Source organism: Gymnoscopelus braueri (assembly GCF_963280865.1).
Source record: "Gymnoscopelus braueri genome assembly, chromosome: 22".
Taxonomy (NCBI): Eukaryota; Metazoa; Chordata; class Actinopteri; order Myctophiformes; family Myctophidae; genus Gymnoscopelus; species Gymnoscopelus braueri.
The window spans coordinates 34,298,635-34,323,975 of record NC_137624.1 but is presented as its reverse complement, the minus strand read 5'-3'; the positions used below and the strand labels follow the sequence as shown (position 1 = coordinate 34,323,975).

At 40.3% G+C, this 25,341-nt stretch overlaps 2 protein-coding genes across 11 annotated transcripts in view; both read left to right on the top strand.

Moving 5' to 3' along the window:
* fnbp1b (formin binding protein 1b) overlaps nt 1-25,341 on the top strand; it is a 223,146-nt gene that overhangs the window by 92,991 nt on the left and 104,814 nt on the right. For 5 of the 10 annotated variants that reach the window (XM_080419739.1, XM_080419736.1, XM_080419740.1 and 2 more), the window contains exons 12-16: nt 3,663-3,772; nt 4,308-4,440; nt 5,645-5,772; nt 6,282-6,475; nt 7,335-9,339. In XM_080419739.1, coding sequence (XP_080275865.1) covers nt 3,663-3,772; nt 4,308-4,440; nt 5,645-5,772; nt 6,282-6,475; nt 7,335-7,513 — 744 coding nt within the window. In that variant the 3' untranslated portion in view covers nt 7,514-9,339. Of the gene's footprint in view, nt 1-3,662; nt 3,773-4,307; nt 4,441-5,644; nt 5,773-6,281; nt 6,476-7,334; nt 9,341-10,944; nt 16,314-25,341 lie in introns of those variants that run through there. The other 5 variants (XR_013932535.1, XM_080419738.1, XM_080419741.1 and 2 more) reach the window with 5 other exon arrangements.
* On the top strand, nt 19,753-23,346 carry LOC308077699 (uncharacterized protein). The gene is made up of 5 exons (XM_080418561.1): nt 19,753-19,865; nt 20,321-20,581; nt 21,739-21,876; nt 22,904-22,954; nt 23,219-23,346. The coding sequence occupies exons 1-5, from the start codon at nt 19,766-19,768 to the stop codon at nt 23,239-23,241; spliced, it is 573 nt and encodes a 190-aa protein (XP_080274687.1). The 5' UTR covers nt 19,753-19,765; the 3' UTR covers nt 23,242-23,346.

The window sequence follows — 25,341 nt, the reverse complement described above, 5'->3', positions numbered from 1 at the left end:
TTATTCCACAGTAGACTAGTCGTATCTAGACCTGATCCTGATATTATATTATATAAAACAATCAATTCATATTTTTCGTTCATTACCAAATTAGCTATAATGAAAAGAATAAGTTGACCATACTTGCCAGTAGTTTTAGTTAAAGGACCACTTCACCCATTTTCAGCCTTCCTCGCTAATGCTCATTATGAGATCATTTCCGTCTACTCAATCTGTGTCTCAGTGGGGGGATGTGGACAGTTCAGAAACCTGCCTACAGTGACATCATCAGTAGGCACGTTGAAATCTTGTCATTTCTTTTTTTTTTCTTTCATTTTTTTATCCCACGATTTTGCAACCCTTTTTCTCCCAGCGCCAATTGTCTATGTAATCCTGGGCACTACACTCCCCCTGCCAGCCTAGGGAGCCCAGAGCCGAGCTCATGCCTCCTTCAATGCATGAGAGCCAACTAGCCTTCTTATCACCTGACAGGGGGGAGTTTCCCCGGTAGGACGTAGCGCGGGGAAGGAACACGTTATTCCAACCAGTTCCTTTCCCCTCCATCAGGCGCCCCGGCTATCAAGGGGGAGGCAGTATAGAGACCAGGATTACTGCATGTTTTTGTTGAGGGTGAAATCTTGTCGTTTCAAACAAGATTTCAAACTTTTGTACAGTACAATGGCTTCTTTTTCAGCATGCTACACACAGTAACTTTCCAGGAAGACGCTGTAGTTTGTATTCGCTTGGAATCCCCAACGATGATGTCACTGGTAGGCAGGTTTCTGAACTGCCCACAGCCCACCGCAGAGCGAGTAGACAGAAATGGTACCATCTTATAATGAGCATTAGAGAGGACCAAATATATGAAGATAAGGTTGAAAACGGGTGAAGTTCTCCTTCAATCCATTAAGACTGGGAACGCATCTGTGTCATTTTAAGATTTATTTGGCTATTCAAAAATAGCAGATCTACAAGCTCATAACGTGGCACCTAGTGCCGCGCTATGAGCTTGTAGATCTGCTATTTTTTTTTATCGTGGAAAAATTGTGCAAATCTTTGAATATATATACATTTTTAACTCTGATCTGTGCTTCTGGGGGGTCCCTGGAACAACATATTTTGAGATGGGGGTCCGTGGCCAAATACATCTTGGGGGTCCTTGACATGGAAAAGTTGGAGCACCACTGATATAACAACATACGTGTTTTTAGATATGTATTTGGCTGCGGACCCCCATCTCAAAATGGCTTGTTCCAGGGACCCCCCAGAAGCAAAGATATGAGTTAAAAATGTTTGCTTTAAAAAAAATATATTATATTCAAAGATTTGCACACATTTTCACGATTCTTAAAAAAATATCAGATCTGCAATCTCGCTATGAGCTTGTATATCTGCTATTTTTGAATAGCCAAAGAAATGCTATTTTTGAATAGCCAAAGAAATGACACATGATGCGTTCCCGGAATGAATGGGTTTTTAACTCATTAGTGATCAGTCTGATGATGTTAATTATGTCATTTGATTATGACGTATAATAATCAGTGTCTGATATGGTGTCACCCATTTATTTATCGTTATCATATAGCATTGTGGCATTGCTACAGTAAGTGAGCATGTGTCACCGCATGATGAGTGATGAGCTATATGTTGGTCATGTTGCATGAAGTGATGCATGCTGCTGGGACACGGGTAAACGGGGTAACGGGGTCACCATGGTTACCTGTACTTGACCTGGCTTATGTTACAGTAGCCTGCTGTGACCCCCTGACCTCTGAAGTCTATAGAATCTAAAGCTGTGGTTCCCAAACTGTGGGTCGATGAGGCACACTGGTGGTGTGCCTTGAGACAATTTATTACATCGTTGCTGTCGGGTTGAAACCCTTATCTTATCTCCATATTTTAACTTGTGTTTTATTTGTTTTGTAAATGAATGGCCTACTTGATCACACTACAGCGTCACACGAAAGCATCAAAAGTAGCAGATCGTCCCGGATCGCTGGCGTAGTGGTCCGGGCACCGTCCTACACTTAGGCTACAAAGTAGCGTGACGGCGCATCGCGGCCTTTGCTGCGTGCCACTCCCCATCTTTCTCCCCAAATCCTGTCAAACTACTATCCTATCAATAAAGGCATAAAAAAGCCCTCTCCCAAAAAAATATTAGATCCACAAGCTCGACAAAACTTCGTCACTTTGCGCCACATTTTGAGCTTGTCGATCTGCTATTTTTGCCATTTTTGAATTTGAATCCTGAAAAGCACTGTAACAGTTTTGGACATTATGAGGTTTCCACCCGACATAGACAACATAACAAATACTTTAGCCACTTACTCACGATTCGTCATAATGCGTTAGGAGCATGATTGGGTATTTTCGCTATTTTGGAAAAGTTGTGAAAGTATGACTTTTCTTTTTCTTTTTCTTTTTTTGGCATTAGTAAATCCAAATAATAACATTGATGTGTGAGTGATGAGATTGATAACACAGGTTAGAGAGGCTATACCACAGTTTGAAAACCACTGACCTATACAGTACAGTAGATCGTTTGATTTCACTGTATAAAAAAAAAACCTATCCAGTCCAAGCACTACATGTTTCAGAGCGTTGAGTGTTAAACTCATGTAACATTTTCTTCACTAATACTATTAGTGCAGCCAGTCACAAGAAAAACATTTAACGGTTTAATTCCATTATTACCTTTTGGGGTTTTCAGTCAAAAAATTAAATCCCAACCACTGTCTGACTCGCTAACATACTGTACTTCAAAAGTAAACTCCTAAATTGTAAACCACATGGTACAGAGAGTCTTGATATCTCAACAAAGGTTTGGAGAGAGATCTGAGCAGTATGACTCATCATCTTAAGATGGACGGTTTCTCGTCAGGAAATATAATAGGCCCACACTAGGCGTGCCAAGACCACTCACACTCAGACAAGCTTCATTTTTTAAGCAGGCGCAGTCCTCCTATTAGCAAACGGTTGGACAGCTTCATTCTGTATCCATTAAACCAGGACATATTATTGGAATACTGCATAACAGGATGTATGCAATAGTTTGTCTACATTTACTGACAGTATACTGGTCCAGGGAGGCTTGGGGCTCAATAGGTTAGCAATCTCTCAACATAAACACAGACAAGCCTCAATAAGTGTGTGTTTGCGTGTCCTTCAGTGTACACTGAGATATGCACACACACAAAACATAGAATACCAAATGATGGTTATCCTTTATGCATTCAATATTGATCTGCAGAGTTTAACTACTTCAACCCTAGCGTCCCTATGCCGGGGGCGTAAATCATTATGCGGAAATATCAACGAAAGGCGTTGTGAGCTGGTAGATGCTGCTATTTTCTGCAATGATATTTCATGGAGCAAAAATAGGAAGGGGGCCTGGTACAGAGCCCTGGTGGACTCGGTGCAGTCAGTAAGTATATAGAGTTGAAGTGGTTAAAGTGGAGGGAGATAACTCTAAATTACACGACTACAAGACAAGTAGAAATACATTTATTCGCCGTTACCTGATACTGTACGTTAGGATAGGATATCACAGTTTAAACGTAAACTCGTGAAGGCAATATAATGAAAGGAGAAGCACTGAAACTGATTCTGCTCCAACTGTTCTCCTTCCTTCCTTCCTTCTTTCTTTCTTTCTTTCCTTCTTTCTTTTCTTCCTCTCCTCTCAGGGTTCTGGACCTGAGGACTTCAGTCACCTGCCTCCAGAGCAGAGGAGGAAGAAGCTGCAGAGCAAGATAGACGACCTGAACAAAGACATCCATAAGGAGACGGATGCCAGGTAGCTACCAGTACCACACTCATCACATGACAACCTACAGTAGGTGGCCAGTGACTTTGACCATTTTCCTTCCACACCTCCTGCATGGAGCGCGTGACCCGAGATGATGTTGGTTCAAATCCAGCACACAACACCAATGGTTTTGATAATGTGGATTGTGGAAGTTAAATGGTGGATTTGTGGATAGGACTCTATATGAACAAACGTGTTATATCAACAAAACGCATCGCATTGTATTCTGTTTGTGTGACATGCATGATGCAAAGGTTTTGAAAGTGAAACTGGTCAAAGTCACTGGCCACCTACTTTATGGAGAAAGTCTGACAGAGGCCGCTATCCATAGTGAAATCTTAGATCACGGTTTTAGTACGATAATAACAAATAATTATTCTTCATATTGTTTAGGAAACAGAGCGCTTGTTTGGGAGGCTCCTTTCACAATGTTTCACAAATCGCAGATTGGGACAAAAATGTTCTGCCTTGATATTATTATTATAATTTGTTTTGCTTGAATCCCTGTACTTTTCTCTTCTAGGGACGCCCTGGCCAAGATGAAAGACGTGTACGAGAAGAACCCACAGATGGGAGACCCCGCCAGCGTGGACCCTCGGCTAGCGGAGGTCGGACAGAACGTGGAGAAGCTCCAGTTTGAAGTTCAGAAATTTGAAGTGAGTGCACGTGCACGTGCCCTGCATCTGCTCTCATTTTCTTCTGGATGTGTTAGTGTTGGCAGAGGAATCTTGTTTGGCTTATCTAAGACAGTAAATAATGAGGACTTCAAAACAGCCCGTCTCCTGCTGTACTGCAGGGATAGTTCCGAGGCATCTAGCCGCCCTTCCTTATTAGGAGAACACGCACTACTGCCGCGGGAACGCATGTGTGTTCTGGGGCCAGCTGGGGCTTTATGGCAAACCCTCTGTGCAGGGAAAGAGGCGGTGGCGGTGTGATGTAATGAAGTACAAGTACTTTGTTATAGTGCGTATAACAAAGCACTATAGTAACGCATATTTAGATTTTAGAAGTCGTAATTTTTTTTGCAAATCTTTGAATATCAAATGTTTTAAAGCGAACATTTGTAACTCAAATATTTGCTTCTGGGGGGTCCCCGGCCAAATACATTTTGGGAGGTCTTTGACATGAAAAAGTGTGAGAACCACTGATATATAGCAACATAAGTTTAAAAAAGACAATACTGTTAGGATGTAGAAGGAATACCAGAAACGCTCGCCCCCAAAACACAGTCTCCCCGGGTCTTAACAGGTTAAGTAGTTTATGGGGGGGATCTATACTTTACTTGAGTATTTATATTCATCACAACTTTAACTTTTAATACATTGCATTAGAAAATAGATTCTTCTCAGTAAAGGTTGGATTGGGGGCTACAGAAACAGGAGGCTCCTGACCTATATGGGTCATATGACCAAGTCTACTTACTTACTTCATTAACATTAGACACCTCGTAACTCACTATAAAATAGAATCAGAATATAGCATAATACTCAGTCTGTAATCTGTGATATTGGACCATCTGGACTGTGGGTATTCGTGCGAGAGCAACGGGCTCTGTCAGCAAGACAAGTTGAGGGTGACATATATCTCCTAAAAGATCACACAGCTGAACCATTTGCTTATTCTTCATCTCTGGAAACATGTTATGCATGCATGTTGATTGCATCTAAACCAGGGGCTCTCCCACAACCCCATTTTATGGGGGACTGTTTTTGGTGACCTCACACTTTATTCATAGTGCAATTTCAAAGTGGATTAGCCAGTCATAACTGTTAAGATTCTAAACAGTTGTGACTGGCTCAGTCAGACTGCCAAGATCCACAATGTTTGTTGTTTAGATGCATGTTTGTGTTTGTGTTTCAGGGCTGGTTAGCAGAGGTGGAAGGCAGGATGCCATCTAAGAGTGATGCCCACCGGAGACAAAGTGGACTCTATGAAACGCAGAACAGCACGACGCCTGTGGGTAATAACTGTGCCCAGGACAGAGAGAGGTATAGCGCACACACACGCACGCACACACACGCACGCAGGCACGCATACACAGACACACACACACAGGAATGTTTCTCTGTTTGTGTGTTCGTTTGGTTGCAACTATCGATAATTTTTTTAACGATTACTTTTTTGTTTAATCTGATAATCAAGAAGCATGTTTTTAAAATATTAAATAATATATATCAACAAATGTATTAACCACTTAAGCCCTACTCGTGATGTGAGCTTGTAGATCTGCTATACTGTATATCTTTTGGGGGGAAGTTTGAACACATTTTTTTTTTTTTTTTTACAAAGATGTTTGCGTATAATGGCATGCCCAAAATAGGAATCGATTACTGATGGATTATTTCCTTAAATGATTGATTAGATTTGTTGTAATAATCGATGAAATCGATTAGTTCGATTTGTTGCATCCCTATTGTTTGTTTTCCAGAAAATGACGGCGTGTATTACTTAAAGTTTTTTTTTAACACTGTTATCGTGTTTGTTGTCTTTTGAGCAGCCCGGATGGCAGTTACACAGAGGAGCAGAGTTCAGAGACTCAGGTGAAAATCAACGCCACCCCCAACCCCAACCCCAACCCCAACCCCAACCCCAGCCTCCCTACCTCCAGCACACCAGAGTTCGATGACGAGTTTGATGATGAAGAGACCCTACCCACCATTGGCACCTGCAAAGCCCTGTACCCTTTTGAAGGTAGGCCTATAGCTAATGATCATGAGAAGATTCAAATCCCTTCATTCAGTCTATAGAAGTATTACTGTTATCATAAAAAATGCATGCGAGTGTATCAGATCAGGCATGAAGTCTGTCGGATAGGCGGTTGTCCAGAACCGTGATGCGTTGTTCAATATGAAGATATTATGTTGGTTATGGTTTCCACAGCAGTAAGTGTCACCGGTGATGTCACCCTAGCTAACAAAAGTAGGTGGCTGTGAACACAGAAGTAGGGCGCTTATGATCCATCTATACTTTTGTATCTATGGGGAATGCCTTCTAAACCAGGTGTCTGCAATATTTTTCAGGCCAAGGATCCCTTAGCTGAGAGAGAGACAAAGCAAGGACCCCCTCCCCCCCACTACATATTGTATAAAATTGTGTTGCATATGAAACTTTTTTCATAGATTTCATAGATAGCTTCATAGACTTGTTTGACAGCAGTCTCTGTGTTGTGTAAATTAATGTTTGTTTGTTTACACATTATAATTTATATTAAAGGACACTTCTCCGGTAGGAGACTCAAATGCAGGTCAATTGAGTGTCCTACCGGAGACTCTGCCGGTCATCAAATTATTGGCTTAGGAATGTGACAAAAACATCTCCATGAATTCAAGGCTTCATGGGTTGTGTAATTGATAGGAAATAGGTGAACTACTCCTTTAAAATGTTCATGTTAATGTGGATTTTCAACCACTTAAACCCCCAGTACTTTACATTTGACTTTTGGCTCTGTACTAGGTTTTTTCCCCCTACACCAAACCTCTTGCCTTGTATCTGTTTTATTTTTCTCTTATCTCTCCATTGCCAACCATTTCTCTGTTGGTCCCCCATGCAGGTAAAAATGAAGGCACCATCTCAGTGACGGAGGGGGAGCTGCTCTACGTTATAGAGGAGGACAAAGGAGACGGATGGACGCGTGTTCGCAGGAACGAAGACGAGGAGGGATACGTCCCCTCGTCCTATGTCGAAGTCTTTTTGGAAACCAATGCCAAAGGTGCTATGACATACATTTAACTCCGAAAAACATTCTTTGTTCTTTAGATTTTTTTTCCCTTACTGTGAGTCAGAAAATGTAACATCATTCTCTTTCCTGGACGTGATTCCGATAAGAGAATGTGATCACAGAATGCCCTGACTTCCTGTCTCGTCATCATCAACAACGATGGACCAATCAGATTTGTCCATTGTGCCTGTACAAAGACAATTGGGTTAGGTGGGGTTAGTTGCAGTTGGAGTTAGTATTAATATTCTGAATTTGCTTTGCTAACAACAGTGGTTTTCGAATGTTTTTGCTCGAGACCCCAAAGAGAATTTTGGTGTCTTTCCGGTGCCCAAACATAAGGGCCTTCACTTAGGCCCCATTTCAAAAGCTGTGAAAATTGCAAATCTACAAGCTCCCAACGTGACGGTCCGCGACGTGGAGAGCTTGCAGATTTGCTATTTTCACTATTTCTTAGGAAACATAAAAAAGGGGATATTTACTCGCAACCCATACAAAATGTTGCGTGTGTTTGGGAACCACGGTTTTACAACATTTGGAAACGTCCCAGAAAACACTGAGACAAGCTGCTGGCGGGTAAGTGAGAAGAACTGAAATTGGACTTGCATTATATCTGGAGAATAGAAGTCATATTCACTGCAGTGTCACCTAGTGGTCACAGAAGATAAGACAGGGCAGGTGTAGCTTAGCTCAGTGGTTCTCAACCTTTTCAGGCCGCGACCCCCCAAAACAATCATATTTGAACTGGGGACCCCCCACCCTGACAAGCACTTGGAATAGTAGGAGTTGAGACATTACACTTTGTTCGACTCGGTTCCACAGATAAATATTGTGAAAATAGCAGATCTACAAGCTCACACCGCCTCGCAATGCGAGCTTGTAGATTGGCTATTTTCACAATGTTTGTCTTTCTTATATTATTTGACAATTTCGCCAATGTTTGACCAGTTTTTATAGTCTAGTTTGTTGATTACTTTTGATGCACCAATGGCAATTTTTTTTAGGTATTGAAAGGGTCTTAAAAGTCCTGAAATTGTCACTTTAAGGACTTTGACCCCCCCCCCCTAAATCATGTGGGGACCGCCCTGGGGGTCCCGACCCACAGGTTGAGAACCACTGGTTTAGCTCACGACGCACTGACAGTAATCAGCTGTACATATTACATACACAGTACAATTATGTTTTGTCTTGATTTCTACACAGAGCCTGACATGTTAGGTCAGTGGAAAGTGGCTTATTATTTGTATGGTCCAAATGTTTGAGCCATTGTGCTAGTGAGCCACTTAAATCACTCATTTTATGAATATGCTGAAAAATGACAATGAGCAATATCAAGTTATCGATCAAATCGACACCCAAGCAATTGTGTTTTGGTTGTTTGCTGTACCTATAATAGGAAAGCATGCCTGTTGTGCAATCATGCAAACGGAAAAGGTAATTTGAATATTATGTAATATACAGTATATATGGAAGAAAAAATATTTTTGTAGGCTATAAAAAATAAAAAGTAAAAAAAAAGACTGCTCCCACTCATAAGTAGTATTGCATGCTATAGCTCAATATTAGTACTGGTAGACATAAAAAGATAATGTTAAGTTGTTATGCATATTATTTTTACCCTTGGTTACAATTGTTAGTCTCTTAAAATAATGGATACAGTAAATGTTATGTGATGGCCAGCTAAACAAAAGTCTTTCTTTTGTAAGTCATTGCATTTGGTAATGCTAGTGTTGGGCTGTGTTTCTGCAGGCCCATAAAGGAATACAGGAGTGAGAATTAGCTGTACTAAAACTCCATGGTGAGAAGTTTCTGACATGCAGGGCTCACCGTGATGTTTAAAGCTCTGTGGTTTCTTGCATGGGGTTGTGGAGGGCCGCCTCTGCGTGTGTGTGTGTGTGTGTGTGTGTGTGTGTGTGTGTGTGTGTGTGTGTGTGTGTGTGTGTGTGTGTGTGTGTGTGTGTGTGTGTGTGTGTGTGTGTGTGTGTGTGTGTGTGTGTGTGTGTGTGTGTGTGTGTGTGTGTGTGAGTGGGTGTGAGAGGGTGTGTTTGAAAGCATGATCCGTCTTGAACGCACTTTTTTTGGTCTTATTGAGTTTTGCAACATTCCTTTGTTACCATTCAAAATGTCTGCTATGTTACAGCCTGATTTAGGGGCTTTGTGTGTCCACACCAAGGTGTCTTTTTCCCCCAGTTGAAAAAACGCCAAGGCTCAAGGCTCACCTGAAAACCCTTAAAAATATTTCAGCTCTCAGCAAGCAGATTAAAAACGCCACGGGTGAGCTTGCGAGCACAAAATAAACCTTGTCACGCTGCTGGGGTGTTAAAAAAAGGCGAAGCTCCCATTATTGCAAACAATTCAAAATGTGCTCAGGAAATCACATCTTGGTGGACACGGCCCTTTACACATCATCGCACTACAACATTTTGCATACCTGAAATAGCAGATCGACACGTTGTGAGCTTGTAGGTCTGCTATTTAAGGCATGCGACATCATCGGGGGCTGGGGCATAAATTAGGCATATTGCTGCTGATTTATTTTGAGGATTTCTTGATTTAGACGTGTAGGCTGAGATTTCAAATAGGCAACAGTTTTCTGTCACAGCTTATGGTTCAAGTTGGAAACAACATTTACATTTCATACTTTCATTCACACCGAGCAGCACTAGAACTATAAAACTATACAAAAATATAGTTTTGAAAATCGAGTCAAGTGGATGGCAGAGTTTGCACCAAAATTATAACAAATACAATGGTGAACGATATACTGTAGTTATCGTTATAGTCATAGTGCTCAGTGTGAACAGCCCTTTATGGAGGTTCAGTTGAAATGTGGTGCATGCATACAGCACTAGCCCATTTTGAGATAACATGTGCTTTCAGCATGTTGTGACAGGTTAAATTGGGTTTCATTTTACTTGCATTCATGCCAGAACATAAACCAAAGCAGAATATGCTGAATTGATTTGTTTTGCTCATGGTACAGTAACTGCTAAACAAAATAATATGGACAGTTTTCACCTAGGTATGAACAGATTACATGCACCTTGCTGACACCATGGCATCATTCATCCAAAATAGTTTAACCACTTAAACCCTATACACTTTGTTGACTGGAGTCCCTCAGGGGTCTGTATCAAGGCCCTCCTTTTTTCCCCCTCCACCAAATGTCTTTGCCAAAAATGGCCGATCTACAAGCTCAAATTGTGCCGCTGCGTTGTGAGCTTGTAGTTCTGCAAATATTCGCCCCCAGAATAGGGGCAAGCGCTATAGGGTTCATGTGGTTAATGTAATGGAATGACTGCTTCTTCGTTCTTCATTCTATATGTGTCTGAATATCTTTTGGGTTGCTGTGTTTTCAACTTGATTTCCTTGAGAGCTATATCTAACTTTTTTTGTCGTTCTGTTTTTGTTTGTTCTTTTCTTTTTCTTTTTTTCTGATTTGCAGATTCCTAAAAGTGTGAGGCTGGATGAGGACTGGCAGGGCAAGCAGCCTGGGAGAAACCACCGCGCTAAAGTCAGAGAGACAAAGTGAACGATGAACAGATTGATTTAAAACATATCTCAATTTACAAACAATTGCAAAAAAAAAACTACAACAACAACATAGTATTATGCTTCTCCTGTAAAAGTCGCTGTCATCATCAAGCAATGATAAAAGAAATTCCCTCCAAATATTTTTTAGCACCGATAACCTTTCCGTTCTTCACACGTGTACAACAACAATCACACACACAAACAATATCGATTTTTTTTGTCTACGTTGTCTCTGCAAAGCTTTGCATCTCGATGTAACTTGACTCCGCTTGGGCTATACCGCGTGTTCATGATTGCAGTTGTTAGCTCGCTCTCTCTCTCTCTCGCTCGCTCTGAAAACCTCCGCCCCTTTACCGCTTCTCCCTCTCCTCACCTTTTTGCCCCAACACACTCATGCACATACAGTATAGGTACAGTATGGCAGGGTGGGGTCAGAAACAGTACGGAGAGACCAGCTGGAGATAGACCTGGATAACTCCCTGCCCGGCAACCCGGTTCAAATATAACCGGGGCAGGAAGCAGGAAGCAGGAAGCCATGAGCCCCTCCCACAAACACACTCCATTCTACTTTTGTGGGTTTGCTCTGTTTGGGTCAGTGATTCTCAAACATGTTTTCATTTCAAGGACCCCCAGTTAGATTTGCATTAGGCCCCGGACCCCCATATGAAACAATTGTTTGTCTCTGGGAACCCAATCTACACTGTCAAATCTGTCAGTGATAATTTAACTCTGGGAGTGTACAAATGGAACCAAATGGACCTGTACGGGTCCAATTGGTTCCATTTGTACGCTGTCAGAGTTACAGACCTGTAAGGGTCCATTTTTACTTTGGTGGTCCCCAGACCCCATGTTGAGAACCAGTCTGTTCGGTCACTGACACAGAACTTATTCACTGATTAAAAGGCATTGCTGAGAGAATCGTCCAGCATGTGGGACCCATCTAGGAGTGGCATCAAAGCTGCAATCCGTAACATTCTTGTCCTACCGGCATGGGATTTGAACCCGGCGGGGTACCCTTCACGAGCACCGACATCTCTACCGCTGAGCTAATATTGCCTTCTGAGCGTCATGCAGTACCTCTTGTAAACCACAAGGTGTCCTACAATTTCTCATCCAGAGTGATTTACAAGTGTGAGATCTAAAGAGGCAGAGTTAGCATGAACTCTATAGTTCACAAACAAGGTAAAGAGAGAACAGTGTAGTGCCTCAAAGAAACTAGGATACCAGTTAAACAATGAACTTAAACAATATGCTATCTAAATAACATTCTGTGGTCAAGTAAAAAAAATATGATATATCTTCATAGTAAACTAGCCTTTATCGGAAAAAAAGGAAACAAGAAGGAAATAGAGAGAGAGGAGAGAGGAGTGCTGGGGGGTGAGGTGAAGTCTGAAGAGGTGAGCCTTCAGACTATACGGCGGGAAATTGGGAGTGAGTCTGCGGTTCTGACTGCAAGAGGGAGTTTATTCCACAGTTTGGGAGCCAGGAGGGAGAAGATGTGTGGAGCGTTTGTCCAGGGTGTTTTAGGGACGCCTCGGACAGCATTCCTACAGTATGTTAGCTGATCTAAGTGAGCGGTATAAGGCTTGGGCTGTGTCCCACGACCCAACGACAGGATAGTAAGAACAGGTAGAGCAACTACAACCACTGCAGTTGTGTTAGTTATATTGTTTTAACATATACTGTTCTATACAAGATTGGTCAGAATAACATTTTATTCACTAAAGAAAGTTATGGATTGCAGCTTTACCATTCATTCCACTCTGGGGTACATGTTTGTCTCGTGTGTGTGTGTGTGTGTGTGTGTGTGTGTGTGTGTGTGTGTGTGTGTGTGTGTGTGTGTGTGTGTGTGTGCGTGTGTGCGCGTGTGTGCGTGCGTGTGTGTGTGCGTGTGTGCGTGCGTGTGTGTGTGTGTGTGTGTGTGTGTGTGTGTGTGTGTGTGAGAGTGCGTGTGTGTGTGTAACTCAGTGAAGATCTTGGTATTGTGTGTTTCACTCCCTCAGGATCATATTGTGCATATTTTCCACATCAACCATAATAACTCCCCCTGACTCGGAGTCCATCCATACTGGGACTGGTATCCAGTCTCATAGTGACTGGGAGGATCACTTTAAAACACTTTAAAGTGGTCATTTGAGCTTTTGTGTGCACCCCAGACAGTTTTTAAGTTGCTTGATTCAATATTTATATATTTAATATGCATTTGATCAGACACGCAAACCCTCCTATATAAGCTCATTCAACTTCAAGCTCACTGAAAACACACATCCCTGCTTCTGGTGGCTGATATTGTACTTCTAATGAATGGGGAGACCATCATTTTTCCAACTACTTTATTATGTTAATATAATCTGTAATGAAATGTTGCATCCAGGAGTCCCGGAAGTCCATGCATGAAATCCATGAAGTCCATGCATGAAATATCGAATCAAAACTGCCTGGGGTGCACACAAAAAACTCAGAGCAGAAGTGTTTCAAAGTGTAATTCCCCTTTAAAACTCCATCATCTTACGACGGTGTCAGCTTGTATAGGTCGGCCGTTTTCCGGCAAGCGATGCCGTCTTATAGCGACGTGTACATCAGGCTTCATCATGTCACATCACCACTGGTGTCATGTTCCTCTCTCTGACTCTCACACCCCTTGCATCTCCTCCTCTCCTAACCCTCTCTCTCCCTCGATCGCTCCCTCCTCAAGCGTCTTATATTGGCTGCTATGAGCACTGTGCAACAGCAGTGTGGTCGTGTTCGGGTTCTGCATGCTTGCCCTGTCTCCTCCTCCTCCTCCCACCCTCTGCTGGCAGCCCAGGGTGGTGGTCGGTGGCTTACACACACCCCCCCTGCCGTGCCGTCGTTGCCACTGGCCTTTCTGATTCGGTTAACCCCCCATTCGCCTGGTCATTCACCTTCTTAATTAACCTGTTACGCCACCATCCGGGTTCTGTGCCTGTGGTTGATTTATTTTTTTAATTTATAATTTTTTTGTTGTTGAAAGAAAAGCTCTTATGTCGTTTCTTCGCTGGCTGATATTTTGTCTCGGAAAGCATGTTTACCTGACCTGTGTCCTTTAACAGTGAGTGAGTGAGTGATGCCCTCCCAGTATTACCCAGCTTAAAGCTGCAATCTGTAAGGTGTACTGTAGGTCCCGCCCCGGGAGTCGAACCCCGGGTCGCCCTGCGCGAGCGCCAAAATGAAAGCCCTGTTTGGGCAGGGGAGATATTACACTCTGAGTTTTGTGCAATACCTCTCATCAACCAGTAGATGACCTACCTACCTGTACATTTCTCAATAGAAGAGCAAGGAGACCACCTACAACCACTGTTGGACTTGTGCTAGAGATATTGTATAACTGTAACATAGTCGACCATACAGGGCAATTCAAATAATGTTTTATTCACAAAAAAATCATGGATTGCAGCTTTAATCTCGTTACTCTAAGCAATTGACGGTAGGGGTCCGACAATGTCTTTTTCCTCAATCATGCTATGGTTGGGTGGGCTATGAATGTGTCATACTGTGATCACACACAGTATGGTTGTAATAATGTCAGACTCGGCAGTGTCCCGTTTGTGTCTAAAAGCAAATGGTTGTGATAGTTTACAGTTATTATCACCTCATCGAAACCACAGGTGTGTCAAATGTCTCCGTAATGGTCCGAGCATCAGTTATCCCCCCCCCCCCCCCCCCCGATTTATATCCAATGCTTTTAGTATGGTCTGTTTACTGCTGTCTACTGTATATGAAAATATACTGTGATTCACTCCCACACAATGTCATGTGACTGAAACAATTAAAGGAGACACAGTTCTCTCAATTTTGGGCCTTAAAACCACTTAAACCCTATTATTTACTTCGTTGACTGGAGTGTCTATACCATGCCCGCTCCTTTTTCCCGTCTACAACAAATAAATAGCTGAAAATAGACGTTCTACGAGCTCACAACGCGTGGCGTTTCGACACGTTGATCAGCTTGTAGATCTGAGCTTGTAGATCAGCTATTTTCTTCATCAAATGTTTTGCTAGGGTTCATGTTGTTAACCGGTTTTTATGCTACCACTATTTGAAAACTGAACGAACAATGCTGATGTCATCTGTGGTAAACTAAAAATGATTTTTCAGCTTTGTTTGGGGGCAACAAGAGATTCTGTCAGACTACAGATACAATTATGTCCACTGTTTCCCTATCTCAAAGGCACATACATGTTAACATTTGTATTTGTTTTTTTAGTTTTTTTTATGACATTGGGTCGAAGAAATGTTTTGCTTTATGTTATGTTTTAGTGTTTTTTTTTAAAGCTGGAAAAAAATGTTGCACCTGTTTTTACCAGCAACTTGACTGAATGATCTGCCTACATGTTGAACTGAAATCCCTTAACTGCAAATATGTGTAATAAATATTTTTCTGTTTTGTTTTGTTTAAAATTTAAGCCGTTGTCAAGATCTCGTCTCAGTCTCTAAGTATTTTAATACATTTTTAAATGTAGTAGCGATTGACATTAATAGTGTCAAATCTGGAACAAACAGTGAATCAATTTGTCTCTATGGTTAACATGGGCGCAACGACTAATGCAAAACACCTGCTTCCGGCAGGGAATCAAGTCTAAAGAGCCCCAGTTTTAACTTTTTGCCCCCCCTTATCTTGACCTGTGAATATTATGAAAAAAGCCACTTGTGTCATTAAAATAAACCTAATATTCATAAGAGTCAAATAATTTCAAAGTTGGTGATATGGATCGCAGAACATTTAGGTGAAGCACACATACTGAGTTATAGGGAGAGCGGTAGCTTTATGCAGTAAAATCCTCAGTGTTAATCGACACCATTTGTGACTCTGGGAGTGTACGAATGTGACCAAATGGACCCTTGTGGGTCCATTTGGTCACATTTGTACTCTCCTCAGAGTTAAATTAATGTTGACAGTGTACAGACAGCCACGTCCACCAATGTTTAGCCAGTTCACCGGCTATATCTGTACAGAAGAAATGGCTTATTGGAATTAGAGAAAATATATGAATATATAAATAAATTTTAAACTAAGAAAAAAAAAGAAAAACATATATTTTAACTATTGAAGTTATACTGTTACCTTTTCTGCTTTGCTAAGTAAGACTTTTTTTCTGTCTCTTGTTTTTTTGTTTTTTGTTTTTGTAAAGTCTACCAAATGGTGTGTTTTTGCACTTTTCGTTTGTGTTCCATTTGGTAGCCTATGCTTGTGTTTTTTGGAGCACTGAATACTTTGTATTGTGTTAACTGTGCCAATTAAATATACTTGGTAAGCAGATAGTCATGTGTTATGTCCTTTTCTATGCATATTGTCTTTTAAAAAGAAAATAAATTAGCCATAATAATCCCACACCAGAGCATTACTATCCACTTATGTTACAATGACATCACTTCAAGGTGGTGTAAGTGATATTTCTTTGTTAAAAGAAGTGTTAAATAACTATATTCTGATAGAAATCACTGTTTGTTCAATCTCTCCAGCTCTTTAGTGAACAGATTATACATTTTCAGGTCAGGATACCAATTTCATACAATCAGGAGAGAGAACTCTAACAGGAAGTAATGAAACATATAAATGAGCAGACACAATTTGAACTGGAACACTCAAATTGAAGCCGATAAAGGATCTTTGTAGGATTCTCTCCCCTGATTGGATGAAATGTGTAACCCACCTGAATAGTTTTTCTTCTGTTTATTAAAGAGATGGGGAGATCGCTGTTACTGAACAAACACTATAACAATGATAACTAGAATATGTACCTTTAACTTTTTAACAATCAACTTTCTGTTTTATGACTTACTTTATATCACCTTTGAAAAGGATCTAAACCCTAGGGCACAACATTTGTGAGTTTGCTGCTAACGGTAAGAAATGATGATAATCTAAAGCAGGGATCTTCAACGTTTTTCAAGCCAAGACCCTAGCTGAGAGAGAGATGATGCAGGGACCCCCTCTATATTGTATAAAATTGTGTTTCAGAATTGTGTCTCCCGCGAATTTATGTTCCTTGCAACTGCTTTTTGATAACATGTACAAAGGATAGGCACATAGGCCTACAGAATAAGCTATTAGCTTATACTTAAACTATACCTTTTTGGTCACCGTCAAGATTTGTACATACTGTATATTTTCAAATATACAGTATGTAATGTTTTATTGTGGATACTGTTGATGATGATCGATATAAATTAAACTAAACTAAACTAAACTAAAGGAAGCACAGCAGAGAGCTCAGCATGCAACCCTGGAAGGCTCTGGTGTAAAGGTGTGACTTCCTTGACAACCTCCGTGGGCTTCGAAATTTTGCGTAGCCAGACGTTCAGAGTCAGATATCTCACACGTGTGGCTGAGCATCTTACCATTCAGGAAATGGACCCTTCGGCCAACCAGAAGCAGAGGGGTCTTTGTCAAACAACATACTGCAGCTGTCTCTCTGTCAGGTTGTCAGGATGAAATTTGCGTCAACCTGTATAACATGTGAGTACTTTTTACATTTTAATTTGCATTTATTTAACAAGACAGAAATCCCCTTTTTTTTGTTACCAAACCATGTTATTAAAGTGCCGGAGGGATCATTTAGGGTTTTTATCTACAGCAAATGGAAGCTCAGGCTGAAAATGGATGAGGGCCATTCCTATACAGCAAGGGTTCTCAACCTTTTCAGGCCGTGACCCCCCAAAATAATCCTATTTGAACTGGGGACCATGACAAACACTTGGAATGTAGGAGTTGAGGCCTTCAATTGTGTTGGACTCTCACAAATAAATATTGTGAAAATAGCCGATCTACAAGCTCACAATGCCTCGTCTCACATTGTGAAGCATTGTGAGATTGTAGATCTCTATTTTCACTATTTTTGCCTCTTTCTTATATTCCTATGTATGTTTGACCAGTTTTTATAGTATAGTTTGTTGATTACTTTTGATGCAGTAATGGTCTCTTTTTTTAGGTATTAAAAAGATCTTAAAAGTCCTTAAATTGTCACTTCACTGTCATCTGCTATAAAGCACTATATCAATAACTATATCATTCACCATTGTCTTTGTTATAGTTGCGATGTGTACGCACTCCACTTGAGTTCGATTTTTAAAATCATTAGAATTATCGTTGTAGTTATAGTGCTTGGTGTGAATGGCCCTATAAACTACAAATGAGTGGATGTGAGGTTTAGATGTAGCGTTAGTGAACCTGAGGTTCTATCAGTACAACTCCAATTACATGAAGTGTGGTTAAAGTGTAAGGTCTACAGTACCTTTATCATAGAAGGTCCTCACAGCTAACAATGTGGTTAAAGTCTAGAAGTCTACTTGTATCATAAAAGGTCCTCACAGCTAACATCCCCTCTCACCCTGCTGTAGAGAGACCAAACTTTCTGCCAGCCGATCAGGACCCAGGTTTTAAAACTTGGCATTATTGAGGGTTAACAAGGTTTGATTCTATGATGGTGGTTTCTGGTCCTGTTACAAAGCTACTGGTCTGGTGTTGTGGATGAACTGGATTTCAGTTTTTGGTGTTCCAATAGATTGATATCCTCTATGTGTTCTACTGGGCTTTGCTGATGATTCACATCACTAAAAAGACATCACCACCTATCTTTCATTGACAGACCAAGAGGTAGAGAGAATGTGTGAAGAAGAGAGGAAGAGAGAAATAGAGAAAGAAAGAATGAGCGTGAGATATTGACAGAAATAGGAAGTCAGAGAGGAAATCACATAAAGTTACGTAAAGTGTCGTAAAATGTAAAGCTGTACAGTCTTTCTTATTTCTATCTATTAAAAATCCATATAATCCATAATGAATAATCCATAATGAGATTGCTCCGAAAGGAGAGCTTAATGGAATAACAATGATTAGTTAAAAAACAGACAGTCTGTCTGTCTGTTTCTTGATTGATTGATTGAATACTTTATTAACAATTTGCAAAACTGGTTCTGTCTGTCTGTCTGTCTGTCTGTCTGTCTGTCTGTCTGTCTGTCTGTCTGTCTGTCTGTCTGTCTGTCTGTCTGTCTGTCTGTCTGTCTGTCTGCCCTGTCTCTCCACAGTGCTGAGTCTCCTCATCTGCATCTGCTGTGGACCTGCTCAGACATATGGTGAGACAACTACAATGCATTGGATTATGGGTAGAGTGAGACATGCCATCTGATCAGAGAGAGAGAGAGAGAGAGAGAGAGAGAGAGAGAGAGAGAGAGAGAGAGAGAGAGAGAGAGAGAGAGAGAGAGAGAGAGAGAGAGAGAGAGAGAGAGAGAGAGAGAGAGAGAGAGAGAGAGAGAGAGAGAGAGAGAGAGAGAGATGGGGGGGGCTGCAGGGAGAGAGGTAAATTGTTATTGAACATTTCCATGCTACATTGAGACTGTATGTCTGTCTTGTGGTTTATTCTGTGGTCTCTGTCTCAGCAGTAGTTCCAAACAGTGGTGATGTTCTGAGAGGTGAGTCTATTTGTCTTCTACTGACCAGTTGTTCAAATTATCCACAGATATCGATAGAATCTATAACAATAAACATATTTTTATTTGAACATACAGTACATGAAATCAACAGTTTTCTCTGTCTCTGCCCCACAGCCTCTATCAGATTCAGTCCTGACAGAGCTCAGTTCTTTATGGATGAGCGTGTCTTTATGAGCTGTGAGGACAGACAGTCTAACTCTACTGTCTGGAGAGTGAAGAGGACCGACAACAGAAACATCACCTCAGAGTGTGATGGTGGTGTTTACAGCTGGTGGTCGTCATGGATGAACACCACAGGATGTCTTGTCTGGATATTAGACAGTGCAGTTTACTGGTGTGAGACTTCAGTGGGAAAGAGTAACACGGTTAAAGTCACTGTGACTGGTACGTTCTGTTGTTTTGTCTGTTAAAGAGTCTTTCATGTTCATTGATTGACTGAGGTTTTTATTGACAAAATACAAATAATGCATATCAGAGGTTGCGCTAGGATTTTAAACTGCCGGTCACCGTTCACCGTTCATTCACTACATTTTCCGTGGCAGTTCCACACAGAACTCCACAGACTGTTCCAAAGCACAGCTCCAAACTTGATAGCTTGGAGCTTTCAAGAGTTTATTTTCTTTGCATACAAATGTGTGTGTAAAAGGAGTTTGTGTGTTTGTTTAGTTTTGTTTGGATTTTATTTTGATGGGGGAGGGGGGGGGTATTGGGTAGCAGAGACAGAAAATAAATAATAAATACATGTATACAATTTAAAACCTCATCATGTTGGGATAGTCAGAGCGATGTTACCTCAGTCAAATGTTTCTTCTACTCTGATATTATTTATCATTGTTCAGATGGAGATGTGATCCTGGGGATGCCTGTACTTCCTGTGATGGAAGGAAGTGATGTCAATCTGCACTGCTGGTACAGAAACAAGACAACATGGAAACCATCCTCTGACCTCCCAGCTGATTTCTATAAAGATGGATCCTTCATCAGGACTGAGTCTACAGGACAGATGACCATCCACAATGTTAATAAGTCTGATGAAGGATTCTACAAGTGTAACATCTCTGACCTTGGAGAGTCACCAGAGAGCTGGATGGATGTGAGAGGTGAGATCCTTGTATCACATACACACACTTTTTATGAAGAGTAATAAAAGGACTGGTTTTGCTGATTGGTCAGGTGCTGTATAACCCTGCCTAGGGCTGATATGACAGTTGAACAGTCAGTGCACCAGTCAGAGTCATATCTTCCCTATAGGGGTTATATTGCAGTTCAGCAATCAGTGCAAAGTAACAATGTGAGCTCTCGGAGGTTTGATTGAAATTGATTGATTGAAATTTTTATTAGGCAAAAGAATGTAAAACAACACAGTTACATTTATAATGCTTTTGTCTAAAAGGTCCGGCCAAAAAAAGTCCTTGCGGACTTGTTTCCGTTGGGGTCCTTGAATTAATTTCATAGACATATATAGTACCAACCAAACAGTTCAAAAATCAACATGAAAATACAGATAATACAGAAAAAATACCACTATGTACAAAAAAAAGAAGAAGCATGGAAAAAATAAAATAAAAAATAAATGTACAAAAAAAGGGGGGGGGGAGAGCATGGAAAAATAAAAATTATATACAAAAAAAGCATGAGGAAATACAAAATATGTACAAAAAAGAGGAGGGGGTGGGTCGTCTGTCTACAGGGAAACTGGTACTAGCTCCTCTTTCGGCCTCCAGAAAGATGAGTTTTTAGGGCTGTTTTGAATGAGCCCAGGTCTAGAGTTTAGATTAGATTAAGGAACTCACCATCAAACAAGATGAATCTCAGCCGCCAAACATGGTTGCTGTTAGTTGAATTCAAAACTGAAGGGAATTCAACCAAATTCAACCGGCTCATGCTGGGGATAACAATAAATACAAAATAAAAAAGACAATGCAAAAGGGTCAATTCATTTTAACCTGTGTTCCAATGGATCCAATATTATTCAATCACAAGCTATTGTTAATATTTTCCAGTGGTTTGATATTTGTAAAACCCACAGACACACTTAACCACTTTAACTTTCACTTTCAAATGTTTTGGAAAACAGCTAAAATAGCAGATCTACAAGCTCAACGTGTTGTGATGTGGTGCTACTTTTGTGCGACACTTGTCCAACGAAGTAGGGTTTGTTGGACATTAAAAGTGTAGATACAATTGAGGTTTCTGCCCCACCGCAACAATATAGGTTTTAAGTGATGAAAGGAATCTGTGTGTCATTCTGCTTCAGATTTTCCGACCTCCAAAGACAACGACCAATCAGACACACCGTCTTTCTCTCTGCCTCCATATTTCTACCCTCTGATGGGGGCTGGAGTCTCCATCTTTCTGCTAATTCTGGGTCTGTGTCTCTGGAAGAAATGCAGAGGTACTTCACTGATATCACTAAAAATACATGCATATTTGTGTTCAATGAAGATACCTTGTAGACATAAAGCGAATTAAACATGGAATCTTTTATTGACAAGAATACGTTGTTTTTTTTACCAAGAGGTAGAGAGATGAAAAGAGACAGATGTGTGAAAAACAGAAAAAAACAATGAGCGTGAAATATTGAGAGACACAGGATGTCAGAGAGGAAAACAGAATGAGACAACACATTAAATATAACACTATTATTCCAAAGAAGCCCACACCTCTCAAATAAAAAAGCACCACAGCGGATGCTGACACACACACACACACGCACACACACGCACGCACACGCACACGCACACGCACACACACACGCACACACACGCGCACACGCACACACACACACACACACACACACACACACACACACACACACACACACACACACACACACACACACACACACACACACACACACACTTAAAGAAGCTGCAAGATTCTACAGGATGTGATGTACAGCAACTGTGTTCTGCACAATTTTGAGCCTAGTGTTTTTTGCTCAACATGTTAAAACAAACAATACAGTACTTGTGTATTTTAACCTGTGCAATATAATACAATACATGACTTATTTCACAGCATATGCACTTCCAATACTGTGTGTTCACATTGATAATACTGTACCTGGTCTTTTTGTATCTTATTTACAGAGGAAGTGTGAAACGTAGAGATATGTTTTTAAAAAGTAGGATGAAAATAAAACAACTAGACTTCTTTACCCTATAGCCATCTGCACTTGCTTTGACTGAGTAAACATAATGTATGTATTTTATACAACCTGAACCAATCATGTTGGTTAAGGATACTTTAATCCTTTAATCCAATTAATGTATAACTTTATACGGTAGATAAATATAAGTGCATTAAATTCCATCAGTTCAGGCGTGTTTTGTTTTCCCTACTAAGGAGAATAATAAACACAGTTTAAACCATGTTTAAAATAAATATGTTCATTTTAATGTTTATTTGTTTACCTTTAGGCAACACAAGTGTAAATGAAGGATCGAGGCGATCTGATGTCTATGAAAATGGTACAGTACATAGACTACTGTTTAATTGTTCATATCATACTGTTGTCCAGAGTTATTAATAATTTTGAGGTCAAGTGGTTGTTGAGTAAATTTCCAATAAGCCGAGACATCTGTGATTTATTAAGATGGAATTGGAACAGAACTCAGTGAAAGATAAAACTCTGTCAACCAAATGAATACACCAACATATTCATCACACTGTTCAAATATGACCCACATTCTGCAAAGCTGCTAATTGTCTTCTAACTCATGTTTCACTCACAGTATCACCAAGACCTAAAAGTTGATCCAGTTTATTCTAATCTGGAATAAGTCTACGAAATGGATGTGGAGGTAATGCTACAGTAGGCTATCATCTGCATGTTTTAACTTTTTTGTTAAGTCGTACATTTCACAGTTAATGAAGCGTTATCCTACTGTAGTAGATAAAATACCAGACTACATTGTACTGCATGTTTAATAACATGTATAGAGTATTGTTTTATGATATAGTGCTGGCATGACTTTGGGATGACATGTTTAGTTTTTTTATAAACATGTTTTCAAATGTTTTTAAGATACAGTATGTATTGTTCACTACCGGCCCTGAAGCTGGTCACCTGACCTGTTGTTGTGTAGTCGCTCACTGCAACCACATTATCATTGTCTGTTGAAGTCTCAGAATTTTAACAGTGTAGACAGCAATGTCTGCCGATGTTTAGCCAGTGCACCAGAGAAGGCTATATCTGTACAGAAGAAATTGCTTATTGGAATTAGAGAAAATATATGAATGTATACATACATTTTAAACAAAGAAAGAAAAGGAGAAACTATTGAAGTTATACTGGTACCTTTTCTGCTTTGCTAACTAAGACTTTTTTTCTGTCTCTCTTTTGTTTTTGTTTTGTTTTTGTAAAGTCTACCAAATGGTGTGTTTTTGCACTTTTCGTTTGTGTTCCATTTGGTAGCCTATGCTTGTGTTTTTTGGAGCACTGAATACTTTGTATTGTGTTAACTGTGCCAATTAAATTTACTTGGTAAGCAGATAGTCATGTGTTATGTCCTTTTCTATGCATTGTCTTTCAAAAAGAAAATGAATTAGCCATAATAATCCCACACCAGACCATTAGGCCTACTATCCACTTGTATTGCAATGACATCACTTCAAGGTGGTGTAAGTGATATTTTTTGTGTTAAAGAAGTGTTAAATAACTATATTCTGATAGAAATCACTGCTATGTGTTTGTTCAACAGGTGCCTCCCCATCTCTCCAGCTCTTTAGTGAACAGATGATAACATTTCAGGTCAGGATACCAATTTCATACAATCAGGAGAGAGAACTCAAACAGGAAGTGATGAAACAAATAAATGAGCAGACACAATTTGAACTGGAAGTTCCTGGAACACTCAAATTGAAGACGATAAAGGATCTTTGTAGGGTTCTCTCTCCTGATTGGATGAAATGTGTAACCCACCTGAATAGTTTTTCTTCTGTTTATTAAAGAGATGGGGAGACCGCTGTTACTGAACAAACACTCTATAACAATGATAACTAGAATATGTACCTTTAACTTTTTAACAATCAACTTTCTGTTTTATGACTTACTTTATATCACCTTTGAAAAGGATCTAAACTCTAGGGCACAAAATTAGTGAGTTTGCTGCTAAAGGTAAGAAATGATGATAATCTAAAGCAGGGCTCTTCAACGTTTTTCAAGCCAAGACCCTAGCTGAGAGAGAGATGAAGCAGGGACCCCCTCTATATTGTATAAAATTGTGTTTCAGAATTTTGGCTCCCGCGAATTAATGTTCCTTGCAACTGCTTTTTGATAATAACATGTACAAAGGATAGGCACATAGGCCTACAGTATAAGCTATTAGCTTATACTTAAACTATACCTTTTTGGTCACCGTCAAGATTTTTACATACTGTATATTTTCAAATATACAGTATGTAATGTTTTATTGTGGATACTGTTGATGATGATCGATATAAATTAAACTAAACTAAACTAAACTAAAGGAAGCACAGCAGAGAGCTCAGCATGCAACCCTGGAAGGCTCTGGTGTAAAGGTGTGACTTCCTTGACAACCTGCGTGGGCTTGGAAGTTTTGCGTAGCCAGACGTATAGAGTCAGATATCTCACGCGTGTGGCTGAGCATCTTACCATTCAGGAAATGGACCCTTCAGCCAACCAGAAGCAGAGGGTCTTTGTCAAACAACGTACTGCAGCTGTCTCTCAGTCAGGTTGTCAGGATGAAATTTGCGTCAACCTGTATAACATGTGAGTACTTTTTACATTTTAATTTGCATTTATTTAACGAGACAGAAATCCCCTTTTTTTTGTTACCAAACCATGTTATTAAAGTGCTGGAGGGATCATTTAGGGTTTTTATCTAAAGCAAAT

Coding starts and splice junctions, on each gene's coding strand:
- LOC308077699 (XM_080418561.1), top strand. CDS start 19,766: ATGAACACCACAGGATGTCTTGTCTGGATATTAGACAGTGCAGTTTAC. Junction 19,866..20,320: donor GGTTAAAGTCACTGTGACTG/GTACGTTCTGTT, acceptor ATCATTGTTCAG/ATGGAGATGTGATCCTGGGG. Junction 22,955..23,218: donor ATCTGATGTCTATGAAAATG/GTACAGTACATA, acceptor TTTCACTCACAG/TATCACCAAGACCTAAAAGT.